At 40.4% G+C, this 12,668-nt stretch overlaps 1 protein-coding gene across 3 annotated transcripts in view; it reads right to left on the minus strand.

Moving 5' to 3' along the window:
• prkg1b (protein kinase cGMP-dependent 1b) overlaps positions 1-12,668 on the minus strand; it is an 836,131-nt gene that overhangs the window by 695,556 nt on the left and 127,907 nt on the right. For all 3 annotated transcript variants that reach the window (XM_063071598.1, XM_063071596.1, XM_063071595.1), the window contains exon 2: positions 10,449-10,615. In XM_063071598.1, the coding sequence (XP_062927668.1) occupies positions 10,449-10,615 (167 nt within the window). The remainder of the gene's footprint in view (positions 1-10,448; positions 10,616-12,668) is intronic.

Genomic DNA, 12,668 nt, shown 5'->3' on the forward strand with positions numbered 1-12,668 from the left:
TAATTTAAACACTGATCCAAAGAGACTGGAAAGCCCGAATGTACGGACCAGAGGCAAAGGTTGGGGCTGATTTCGCTCGTTCTCCTGCAATGTTCATTCCTCTCTCTGCGGTGCCAAGACTGTGAACTGCTCTGGTGGTGATTTTTCGCCCCGCTAATATGATGAACTGAGATCAAGGCTTGGGCCTACTCTGACTGCTCCAGGGAGTGCATCCGAGGACCCGCTCTGGTTCTGAATGCTGTCATTTGCTCCTATTGTTTGCAAGATGTGTGTGTGTACTTTTCCCTCTTCTCATGCTGTGTTTATGGTCTTTTTTTTAATTAGGTTATTTGGGTTTCTTACTTTGCAGCTGCCTGCAAGCAAACAATTTACACATTCTTTGATAATAAATGCTTTTTGAATCCCTACCCTAACTTGTAGTGAAACTATGGTTACAATTTGGAGCAAGGGCAAGTTTCCATTCAGGTAGATTAGAATTCTACTTCACTTCTGCGGCAGCTGGTGGCACAACGACATCGGTGCCAGTCCCAGGAGTGGAGGTTCCTGGGTTCGAAACTAGTCTGGTCTGCTCTCGAGTACGCTTTCCATCCGTGTCGGTCTGAGTGTCAAGATCGCAACTCGACCTCGTAAAATAAAGGGAAAAATACCGCGAAATGCCTGTGTGGGGAGTGGCGTGCCACACAGCCTCTCTCTCTCACTTCGTGCCTTGTAAAAGCCATGAAAAATGCCATCACCACGGACACACACACAGACTCGCGCGCACGCAGGCACAAGAAAAGAGAATTCTACTTCACTCCACTTCTGATGAGGAAGGAATCCAAAAGTCGTAGGATCTATTTCCTTCAGTTTGAGGATGTGACTAAACACATTGATGGAGGTAGAGCAGTAGATGTAGTGTATATGGATTTCAGCAAGGTATTTGATAAGTACCCCATGCAAGTCTTATTGAGAAAGTAAAGAGGCATGGGATCCAAGGCGACCTTTCTTTGTCGATCCAGAATTGCCTTGCCCACAGAAAGCAAAGAGTGGTTGTAGACGGGTCATATTCTGCATGGAGGTTGGTCACCAGTGGTGTGCCTCGGGGATCTGTTCCAGGACCCCTACTCTTCATGATTTTTATAAATGGCCTAGATGAGGAAGTGGAGGGATGGGTTAGTAAAGTTGCTGATGACACAAAGGTTGGGGGTGTTGTGGATAGTGTGGTGGGCTGTCAGTGGTTACAGCGGGACATCGATAGGATGCACAACTGGGCTGAGAAGCGGTAGATGGAGTTCAACCCAATTAAACGTTAGGTGGTTTATTTTGGTAGGTCAAATATGATGACAGAATATAGCATTAATGGTCAGACTCCTGGCAGTGTGGAGGATCAGAGGGATCTTGGGGTCCGAGTCCACAGGACACTCAAAGCTGCTGTTCAGGTTGACTCTGTGATTAAGAAGGTATACGGTGCATTGGCCTTCATCAACTGTGGGATTGAGTTTAGGAGCTGAGAGGTAATGTTGCAGCTATACAGGACCCTGGTCAGACCCCACTTAGAGTACTGTGCTGAGTTCTGGTCACCTCACTATAGGAAGGATATGGAAGCCATTGAAAGGGTGTAGAGGAGATTTACAAGGATGTTGCCTGGATTGGGGAGCATGCCTTTTGAGAATAGATTGAGTGAACTCAGCTTTTCTCCTTGGAGCGACAGAGGATGAGAGCTGACCTAATGTAGGGGTATAAAATGATGAGAGGCATTGATCATGTGGATAGTCAGAGGCTTTTTCCCAGGGCTGAAATGGCTAGCATAAGAGGGCACAGTTTTAAGATGCTTGGAAGTATGCACAGAGAAGATGTCAGGGGTAAGTTTTTTACACAGAGAGTCGTGAGTGCGTGGAATGGGCTGCCGGCGACGGTGGTGGAGGCGGATACGATAGGGTCTTTTAAGAGACTTCTGGACAGGTACACAGAGCTCAGAAAAATAGAGGGCTATGGGTAACCCTAGGTAATTTCTAAGGTAAGGACATATTCGCTACAGCATTGTGGGTCGAAGGGCCTGTATTGTGCTGCAGGTTTTCTATGTTTCTATAATTTATTAAGGCAGCACAATTATATCTGATATCAAAATGAACCTGTTATTCTATTCAGCAATATTTAGGAAGCAGTAATTTACCTAAGTAATTAATTTATCAGAAACAGCTCTGCCTCAATCACATCTAAAGTACCACCAATCATTACCATCAGAATGCAGTCTACCTATCAATGTTCTAAGTTACTCACTATGCTTAACTCTTTTCTTTATTTGAGATTCAGAAACAAAATTAAAGTTAAAAAATTACATACAAGTATTGACACTATTATAAGTTAGTGCAAAGGGCAAGGTTTTCTAACAACTCTGACTTCTGCCAGTTTTAAATGCCAAATACTTCCTAAACCAAATTACAAATACATTTGCACTATTGCTAAATATTCTTCACTGAAACCACACTTCACTCATCAATAGAACTTTATACCTATACTTGCCTTGAAATTCCAGGAAACAAGTTCTAAATTGACATTTTTTTAGGGCCAAATTTTTAGAAGTTGTGGGAGACGGCATGACTAGTTCTAAAGATCTGAAGCTCATTTTCTTCCCCTCCTCATTGACATCAGTTTGGTAATTTCCATATCTTCAAAGATTCTTTGTGACATCTGCTGCTTTAAAAATTATATTTCTCAAATCTACTAGTCCAGGAATTACTTGGTGCCTGAAAACACATGCAAATGCAGTGAGTTGGAGAAGGCCCATGCATGATCTGTTTGAAGGCCTGGGCTCTGTGCACCAAAGAACAGAATTTGCACAAGTTGCTCACATTAACACCTTTCCTCTTTTTTGCAGAGCACACGGAGGACAGCAGTAGAGAGTTTGAATTCAAATTTCTGGGAAAAAGTCTAATAGACCAGTATCGGGAGCTGGGAGAATTAGCCATCAGTCAAGGGAAACTGGCATATTGGCTCATATCAGAGGATAGACATATAGGTTCCAATTAGTGTTGGGCTAGAAGCTGGAAAGGGCATAGAAAAGGTTGAACTAGAAATTGTAGTGAGTGTGTGTGGAAAAGGTTATCAATTAAGGAAGTTTGGAGAAAGTTAGACTTATGGTGATCAAGGATGGATGGAGAGGGTCAGGCTCTACATTTTCAGTGGAGTTGAGGTGACCAATGTAGCTTTTGATGAGTGGATAGAGTGAAAAGGACCAGAAACCAACAGAAAGAGGAGAAGTCAGGCTCACAATGGGAGGTTGCTGCAACGTGAGTTGGGGATTGGATAGTTGGGGGGGGGGTGGTGAGCGACCATTGTATTCACGTCTTGGAGCTAGAGCCACTGAAGTCACTCATGTGAGGGGATGGAGGACATCACCGTTGCTAGGGACTCAAGAGGACACCAGCCCTGTACACGGGCCCGAGCCAGCATGGACCAAAGTCAGAGAAATGTCATCAAATCTGTCCCTGTATGCATCTAAGTGCTTCTACAAGTTAATACATTAGGTGCATGAATGACCTGAGAGGAAACTTTGTGAACCTCACAGCAAGTCTGCCATTTTACTTTCTAATTTCTTTTTGCTATTTGTCTCTATGGCAACCTGAAGATTATCAGAACTTTATGAGAATTTGGCCCTGATATGCAGTGCCTGCAGTAATAAGTCTTATTGTGCTGAAGAAAACATATCCAGAAATGTCACTGTCCTCCACATGCACAGTAACACACTCTGATCTGTGACACATGTTGCATTCAATGCATTTGAAATAGACTGTAATTACCTAGATACGGTTAATCCACTTAACTTTGGTGTGATAGAGGAGAACACACCCCCTGATCTGTAGCACCAAACTGATAATATACAGCTACCTTTGCAGACTGAAATTCAGTTCCTTTGATTTCAATGGAGCTGAGTTTCTGAGGAACATTGAACAATACACCACAGAAGCAGGCTTTTTGGCTCACAGTGTCTCTGCTGATCATGTTGCCAATCCCATCCGCCTGCACATGACTCACATCTCGCCATTCCCTGCCTGTTCATGTGCCTGTCCAAATGCCTCTTAAATACTGTCACTGTAGTCGCTTCCATCAGTGGCAGCAGGTTCCAGGCTCCTATCACTCTCTGTGTAAAAAAAAAACTGCCTCGCAAATCTCCTTTGAACTTTAGCCCCTCTCACCTTAAAGCACTGCCCTCAAGTGCTGAGCATTTTCACTCTGTGAAAAAGACTCTATCTATGCTATCTATAGAACATAGAACATAGAATAGTACAGCACAGTACAGGCCCTTCGGCCCACAATGTTGTGCCAACCCTCAAACCCTGCCTCCCATATAAGCCCCCACCTTAAATTCCTCCATATACCTGTCTAGTAGTCTCTTAAACTTCACTAGTGTATCTGCCTCCACCACTGACTCAGGCAGTGCATTCCACACACCAACCACTCTCTGAGTCAAAAACCTTCCTCTAATATCCCCCTTGAACTTCCCACCCCTTACCTTAAAGCCATGTCGTCTTGTATTGAGCAGTGGTGCCCTGGGGAAGAGGCGCTGGCTATCCACTCTATCTATTCCTCTTATTATCTTGTACACCTCTATCATGTCTCCTCTCATCCTCCTTCTCTCCAAAGAGTAAAGCCCTAGCTCCTTTAATCTCTGATGATAATGCATACTCTCTAAACCAGGCAGCATCCTGGTAAATCTCCTCTGAACCCTTTCCAACGCTTCCACATCCTTCCTATAGTGAGGCACTTATACCACTCATAAATTTTCTATACATTCTTCTTGTAATGCAGTGACCAAAATACACACAATATTCCAAATGAGTCCAAACCAAAGTTTTATGCAGTGGCAACATGACTTCCCAGTTTTTATATTCAACACTCAACCAATGAAGGCAAGTAAGTCTTACTCCTTCTTTACTACCTTATCTATTTTTGTTGCCATTTTCATTGAGCTATAGACTTGCACTCCAGGATTCCTCTATATACCAGCACTCCAGGATTCCTCTATATACCAGCACTCCTACTGGTCCTGCCCGTTACTGTATACTTTTTTCCCTTACATCTGACTTCCCAAAGTACAAACCCACACAATTCCCTGGATTAAACTCCATCTGCCTTTTCTCTGCCCACATTTCCTGCTGATGTATATCCTGCTGAGTACTTTGTCAACCTTCCTCCCTATCCACAACCCTCCCTATTTTCATGTCATCTGCAAACTTACCGATCATCCTGTCTACATTTTCATACAAGGCACAAACATTACTCCATCATGCATTAGGCCGTTTGAATCCAAGATATCATTTCCAAGTGGCACGTTCATTAAGATCTAATGTTTTTATTATTGTATTCCAAAGTTAAGGAAAAATTCTGTCAATGCTGTAAAGAATTATTGTTTCAAGGTTAATGTTTTTCATCAGAGCTATCATAAAAAGTCTGATAATAAATTGTACTTGAACTTTGAAGACATTCTGCAGATGCTCAAAGTCCAGTGCAACACTCACAAAGTGCTGATGACCTGCTGAGTTCCTCCAGCACTTTGTGTGTATTGATCGAATTTAACTATAAATTTGTAATCATCTGTAAGTTGCATTTAATGTATAGAAACATGTGAAGTTGCAAAGGCCCCCAGTGCAGTGCTGTTTTAATGTGCTTTTTAAGATGAGGAAGGATTTCTAAGCCACAGTGCTTCATATTAGGACAAATATTCCATGTTATGTATGACACAAATACAAAGAAATTAAAGTGCATATTAATCAAGTTATTGTAACTCAGGGATCCTGAGTTACAATAACTTGATTTTAAAGCAACAATGTTCCTGGCAAGAGAAAAATAAATGCAATATTGAGGTATATGACAGGTCAACACTGAGCCAATGTGGTGGAGTAATCAGTGATTTTTCAGCACTTTAATTTGTTGGTGTAGATTGTGTATAGTTGTGTCTACATAGTATAAGTAGGATACTCCACCTCTTGAAATGTTGAATAAAAGAGTGACCAAAATGGTTAAGCAGATGGAGACATGGGTGGGTGAGGAGCAATTATATAAGCTGGGAGAATTGTCACTGGGAAAAAGATGTCTGAGAGGTATCACGATTCATGTTACCAGAGAACTTGATGTATCACCTAACAGGGCAACAGTAAATTTGAAATGTCACCTTGATCCCATGTTTGTTTCCATCAAGGTTATTTATTCTACTGTACAAACAAAGAATTGTTCTTAATGTTGCTCTCAACTGTCAGTAAAGCAAGATCCAATGCTGTTCTCATGCTGCTCTTTATACTCCATTTCTGCAGAAATAAAACTTATTGCAAGACCAGTAATTGTTACAGGAGCTGTTCCAACTGAATGGCTGAGGATAGAAATGCACTTCAACATACTTCCAACAGAAAGCACAGCCATCTCAAAATGACGCAAGCTTCAATGATCACAATGGTATCTCTATAGAATATCAATATTAATTACCAAGCAACTAAAAATTGATAATCCTAATGAAGAACAGGTACATTTATTATAAATGAGAAACAGTTCACACTCTGCAACAAAGGTGTAAGTTGGTCATGAAGACCCAAACAAAGCAGAGAAATTTCTCTCACCACCAGGATTTGTACATGAGCATTAAAATGGGAAGATAAAGATAAAGATTATCTTAATTTATCACATGCACATCAAAACATAATAACATACAGTGAAATGCACTGTTTGAATCAAACCCAGCACAGCATAACAATGTGCTGGGGACAGCTGCAAATATTACCATGCAACTTGGTATGCCCAATATTTACTGACGTTAACACCTATGTTTTTGGGATGTGGGAGGAAATCAGAACACCTGGAGGAAACCCATGCAGTCACGGGAAGAACGTAAGAACTCCTTAGAAACAGTAGCACTGTAAAGCACTGCACTAACACTACAATACCATGCCACACTATGGGGCAGAAGTACTGGAAGAATGGATCAATACAGGTGAGTGCCGGTGGCTCAGTGCAGACAAGGTGGGCAGAATCGCCAGTTTCAATGCTGTGAGACATAACAAATGATGATGGCCCAGGTGACTGGATACCAATCAGAAGACAGTACCTTGTCTGACTTTACTTCCAATTGCACCAATTGCAATAGATAATGGGTCTTCCCATAGCGGTCACCAGTCTTCGAAACCAAGGTTGGCTTGTACGTGACCTGTATCATGCTGGTGCCTGCAAGACCCCCTCCTCCCACCTCCCCACCCTCCCTCCAAAAGACTAACATTCAGCTCCACACAGTGGCTTCACATCAAACCTTCTCCAGCCACGTACACCTGGAGATCCAAACTTCTGATCAAGGGTCACTGATCTGGAGCATTAACTCTGCTTTCCCTCAAGAGAAATGTGTCTGTGCTGCTGAACGTTCCCAGCCTTTTCTGACCTTATTTCAGGTTAGCTGGAAACTAACAAATGGCACAGTTGGTACAACACTTTACGGCAATGAACAAGTATAATGTTATTTGTTTAAATAAGTTCTCTTTCTCTAGTTTTAGGACTTACGGATTCAGCAGTAAATCAGTTTTGATTCCCACCGCCATCCATAATGAGTTTGTCAAATGTAATATTGGATCATTTTTCTCAATAAATAAATGAACAAGTATAATGTTATTTGTTTAAATAAGTTCTTTATCTAGGTTTAGGACTTACGTGAAGATCCGTTCACATTTTAAGTCATATTTATGCAGAAATAGAGGAAATTCTACAGGGTTCATAAATTTTCTAGCACCATTGTAGCATATATAATGTACATAGAAATGAGACGACGTTTCTCTGAACCAGGCTGTAAAGCACAGTAGTACACATAGCGCTCGATAACTTATGAACGTAAGGTATAAAATCTACAGATGAATCATACATAAATAACAAACTAAAGTGCATTAATATTAAATATTGCAAGGTACAGAACAGATTAAGCAGTGACACTTCAGATACCTAAGCCTAATGGTCTAGGGAGAGAAACTGATTCTCATCCTGATTGTTCTTGTTTTTATGCATTGTAGTCTCCTGCCTGATGGTAGAAAAGTCAAAGAGGATGCTGGATGGATGGGTGGGATCCTTAACATACTAAGGGCCCTGCGAATGCAGTGTTCCTGATAAATGTCCCCAGTGGATGGTAGGGAGACTGCAATGATCCTCTCAGCTGTTCTCACAGTCCTTCATAGGGACTTCTGGTCCGATGCGCGACTGCTCCCGTACCACATAGAGATGCAACTTGTCAGGACGCTCTCAATGGTGCTCCTGTAAAACTCAATTAAGATGGGGGTGGGGGGAGGTGGGAGGCTTGTTTGCCTCAACCTTCTAAGGAAGTGCAAGCATTGCTGTGCCTTCTTGTGCAGGGAGGTGATATTAAGGGACCAGGTGAGGTCATCCGTGATGTGAACCCCCAGGAACGGTGCACTTAATGCTCTCTATGAAGGAGCCGCGTATTCGCAGAGGAGGATGGTTTGTCTGAAGTCCGCAATGATTTCTTTTGTCCTCTCCATGTTCAAGCTTAGGTTGTTCTTCTTTCACCAGTCCACCAGCCGCACCACTTCCTCTCTGTACCCTGTCTCGCCATCATTCTTGATGGGGCTATTATCAACACACACAAAGTACTACGGGACTTCAGTAGGTCAGGCAGCATCTATGAAAAGGAATGAGCAGCCGATGTTTCAGTCCAATAACCTTTAACAAAGCCAAAATGTCAACTGTTTATTCCTCTCCATAAATGATTCCTGACATGCTGAGTTCCTCCAGCATTTTGTGTGTGTTACATAGGATTTCCAGAAACTGCAGAATCCCTTGTGTTTGCTAAGAGCTACAGTTAGATGTGCTGATTGACAGCATATCATAAAGATGGGTGATGTTACTGCACTAAAACTTTATTTAATATTAAATGGTTCTGTTCCAAACTCTTAACTAATCATTATGGAATCAAATTTCACGTAAAGCGATGAACCACATCGAACTCCAGGGAAGAATGTATCAGGACCAAGTGCGATTAAAATTATCTTTCCATTTTACCCCAATGAGTTCATACTCAGTAAGTATTGTGAAGGTCAATGGGCAACAGGGGAATGGGATTTTTTTTCTGCAAGCCTTCTCACATGAGTATCTTTGCCCAAAGCACTCATAGTCAAACCTTCTTCAGCCTTCTCATGAGTATCTTTGCCCAAAGCGCTCATAGTCGAACCTTCTTCACCATTGGAATAAGCAGTCAAATATTGTACTCTATCCCTATGCAGCAAATCAATAAATATAAAGGAGCCCCAGCCGGGATCATCATATTTTCTATTATTTCCTTCTTTGTACAACTATCAGCTGCTTTTCTAATATTTAAAAAAAGCAATGAAATTATGTTTGGAGAGTTGATATGACCTATCGAAACTCCAAGGCAATAACTGCTGTGTCAATATTTCAAGAACTTTCCTCCCCCAACGATAGAGTAGAAATCACTGTAGATATTTTGTTAAAAAACATATTCTAAACAGCATCCTTACAACAACACACTAGATCCATGTAAAAATCATGGAACACACCACCTCAAGAAATGTTTTGAGTCAAGCATCATCATGCACTTAAATAAACACACAAAGCAAAACACAGAAGCTTTTGAGGGCAGCGTTAAATTAAAAAGGCGTGTACATAACTTAATCCTGACAGAGACCTGTCAGGTCACCTATGCTGCATTTTCTTTGTATCTCCATATAAACACCACCAGGCAATCAATTCAACTGATCCAATGAAAAGGATTTACTTTTGCTAAATAAACAGAAATAAAAACCTGGAGGTGGTATTTTATATTAAGGAGATTCATCACTTGATTACTTTATCGACTCAGAAATGATGGCAAAAATGAACACCATTTGTAAGAACAGAACAATATAAATAGTTTATATTAAAGAACTAACTAAACCTTGCATTCTACTTCGACGAATCAGTTCCGCAGTATGAATAAGCTCTTAAAAAATAGGAGCAGAATTAAACCATTTGGTCCATTGAGTCTGCTCCACCCTTCCATCATGGCTGATTTATTATCCTTCTCAACACCACTCTCCTGCCTTCGCCCCTTAACCTTTGACGCCCTTACAAACAAGAACCTATCAAATTCTACTTTAAACATACTCAATGACTTAGGCTACGTCCACACTACGCCGGATAATTTTGAAAACGCCGGTTTCCAGTAAAAATGACAGGCGTCCACACTAAGCGTTTTTCAAAATATCTCCGTCCACATTAGGCAGATATTTGGGCAAACCTCCTCTACTGGGCGTGCGCAGGTCACACAGAAAACAAGCGAAGAGGAAACGATGTACTTCGTGCGCGTTTGTCCAGTTACAAATAACAAAATTGTGTATTTTCTTCTGCTGAGGGGTATGTAAAAATGAAAGAATTGGTGCAGACTGAAGTACAGATGGTTTATCAGTGATTAGTCAGCGCAAATAACCTACCTTCCATAACATAAACCAGAGAGCCCACATCACCCTCTTTGATGATGCAACTGTCTTTGCCATATTCCACTGGGTACATGCAGTCTACAATCTCCTGAATCTGGGATAACTCCAGATTTTTCATGAAGTCATTGTCCAGGATTGCTTCCTTAATTAGCTCCTTAGACCTAAAGTTAAAAACAAAACACTGTCAGCTGAAATTATTAACCAGTAGCACAGATAATTAAGAAGCAAGCAAAATTGAAGTTTTAACAAGTAAATCAAACCATCTATAGCTCTTCATTAAACTAAGACAATTTCAGTAGTAATTTTATCTTTTCTAGTGTACCTAATTTGCCAGAGGATTTGAGTGCAATATAAGCTGTTAATCACCATAGAAAATATTATCCAAGTTGATCAAATTTCAATATTTTTACTGAGGCAAAATAATTGTAAACCTAACTGAAAATATGTTATTCCATTTATACGTTTTATGATCCAGTTAACTAAAGAATAGTGATATGCAGAAGAATCCGATAGTAACACAAAGTTTGAGCTTCAATTTGTAGAAACGATTACTAAGACTATAGGCCATCTTAAAAAACTTAAATGAAGTAAGCAAAAAGCTTGAAGAATATGTTGGATAGTTGGACCAAATTATAAGATTCGTATGAAGGCAGATATACAGTAAAGATCACACAGAAATTAATGACTCATCAAAGACTCCGGTCAAAATGACTAGAATTATTTTCCATGGAAAATACAAGATGAACTAGCCAAAATAAACAACAGTTCCTTTATAACCATTTCAATTCTGACCAGATGTTTGCAAGAACTTCCATCACTGCATGAAAAATTAACTTCCAGCAGTAAATGTTTTAAACCCTCATCACAGTTCTCTAAACATGCCAAAATTATATTGTGATTTAGAGAGTTAAGTCTTTATGACCCGTGGGATAAGCTAGAAGCTTTGAGATTATGACAGGATGGGGATTCGAATCATATTGTGTAAAATAGTAAAAGGAATTGGTACAGCAAATGCAGATAAACTATTTTTAATTAGAAAAGGAAAATGGGACATAATCCTAAAATTTTGGTTTATACTAGGCAGAAGTGTAATTAGGATATTTTCCAATGAAGAGTAATAGAACACTTTCAGTCTATCCCCCAGAAAGGCTGGGATGTGGTGATAATTAGAGCTTTTAAGTCTGAAGGGGATAAGCCTGTAAATTGGATTAAGATGTGCTGTTTATTACATTTCAACACAGCTGTAAATATACTCATCACAGAAATAAACACAGTAACAATCACTTTTGGTCGATTTCAATCCCTCAGACATCAAATGGCAACTCCCTGACCGGTGTCGCTCTCAGGCACTCCTGGGAAAACTATATTTCCATGACGACTGGGAACTCACTGAGCTATGTCCTATTCTAACAATTTATCTTCAGGGTTTTTCACACAGTCCGAATCTCCATAGTTTCAAATGCTCCCACAAAACCCTCGTTCAGCCTTTCTCCAACCCTCCCTTCTCACCCTCATCCTAGGCATAGGTTCCTGGTCCTTATCAGGTCTATGTCTGCAAGGCATCTCTCCCAGTCTGACATCACCATGGTCTCAGATAGCATATAACTGAGACTGGGAAAGTGCAATGCCAGCTAATTATCAACAAGGCCTTGGCCTCAGGTGCCTCCGTTTATGGTGACACTACCACTTCTGAATCAGTCATTCACGCACCATTGCCAAAATCAACGAACACACCCTTAACATACTAACATTTCTAGGCTGTAGGTTTTTGTCAGAAAAATTAAGGGATATTGTATAAAGCAGATCAACCAAGATCTAATTAAATAGCAGGACAAATTTAAACAGCCTGGAGAGAATCTTTTATACAGTTAAATGTCTACTTTTATTTTCCAAGCATTGATCTTTGTCGCTAAATATTTACTTAGCCTAAACTAGGAAACTCAATAGACATTTCCCTTAATCATATAATAATATCACTTCCTGAACTATTTGCCATCACATCGGATTTTAACAAAATGTTTTATTGGATGCAAAAGGAACTCGAAATTTCCTGGTTAAAGACCCATTTACAATAAAGAATTCGCTAGAATTATTAGTAATTCCAAAAGTACAGGGTGTAAAGCTTCTGATGAAAAATTGGGCAGTAATCAGTGCTGGTCCCAAAAGAAATTGTGTGTTAACATGACCATGACAACTTGATTTGTTTTGAAATTT

Source organism: Mobula hypostoma, chromosome 19, assembly GCF_963921235.1.
Source record: "Mobula hypostoma chromosome 19, sMobHyp1.1, whole genome shotgun sequence".
Taxonomy (NCBI): Eukaryota; Metazoa; Chordata; class Chondrichthyes; order Myliobatiformes; family Myliobatidae; genus Mobula; species Mobula hypostoma.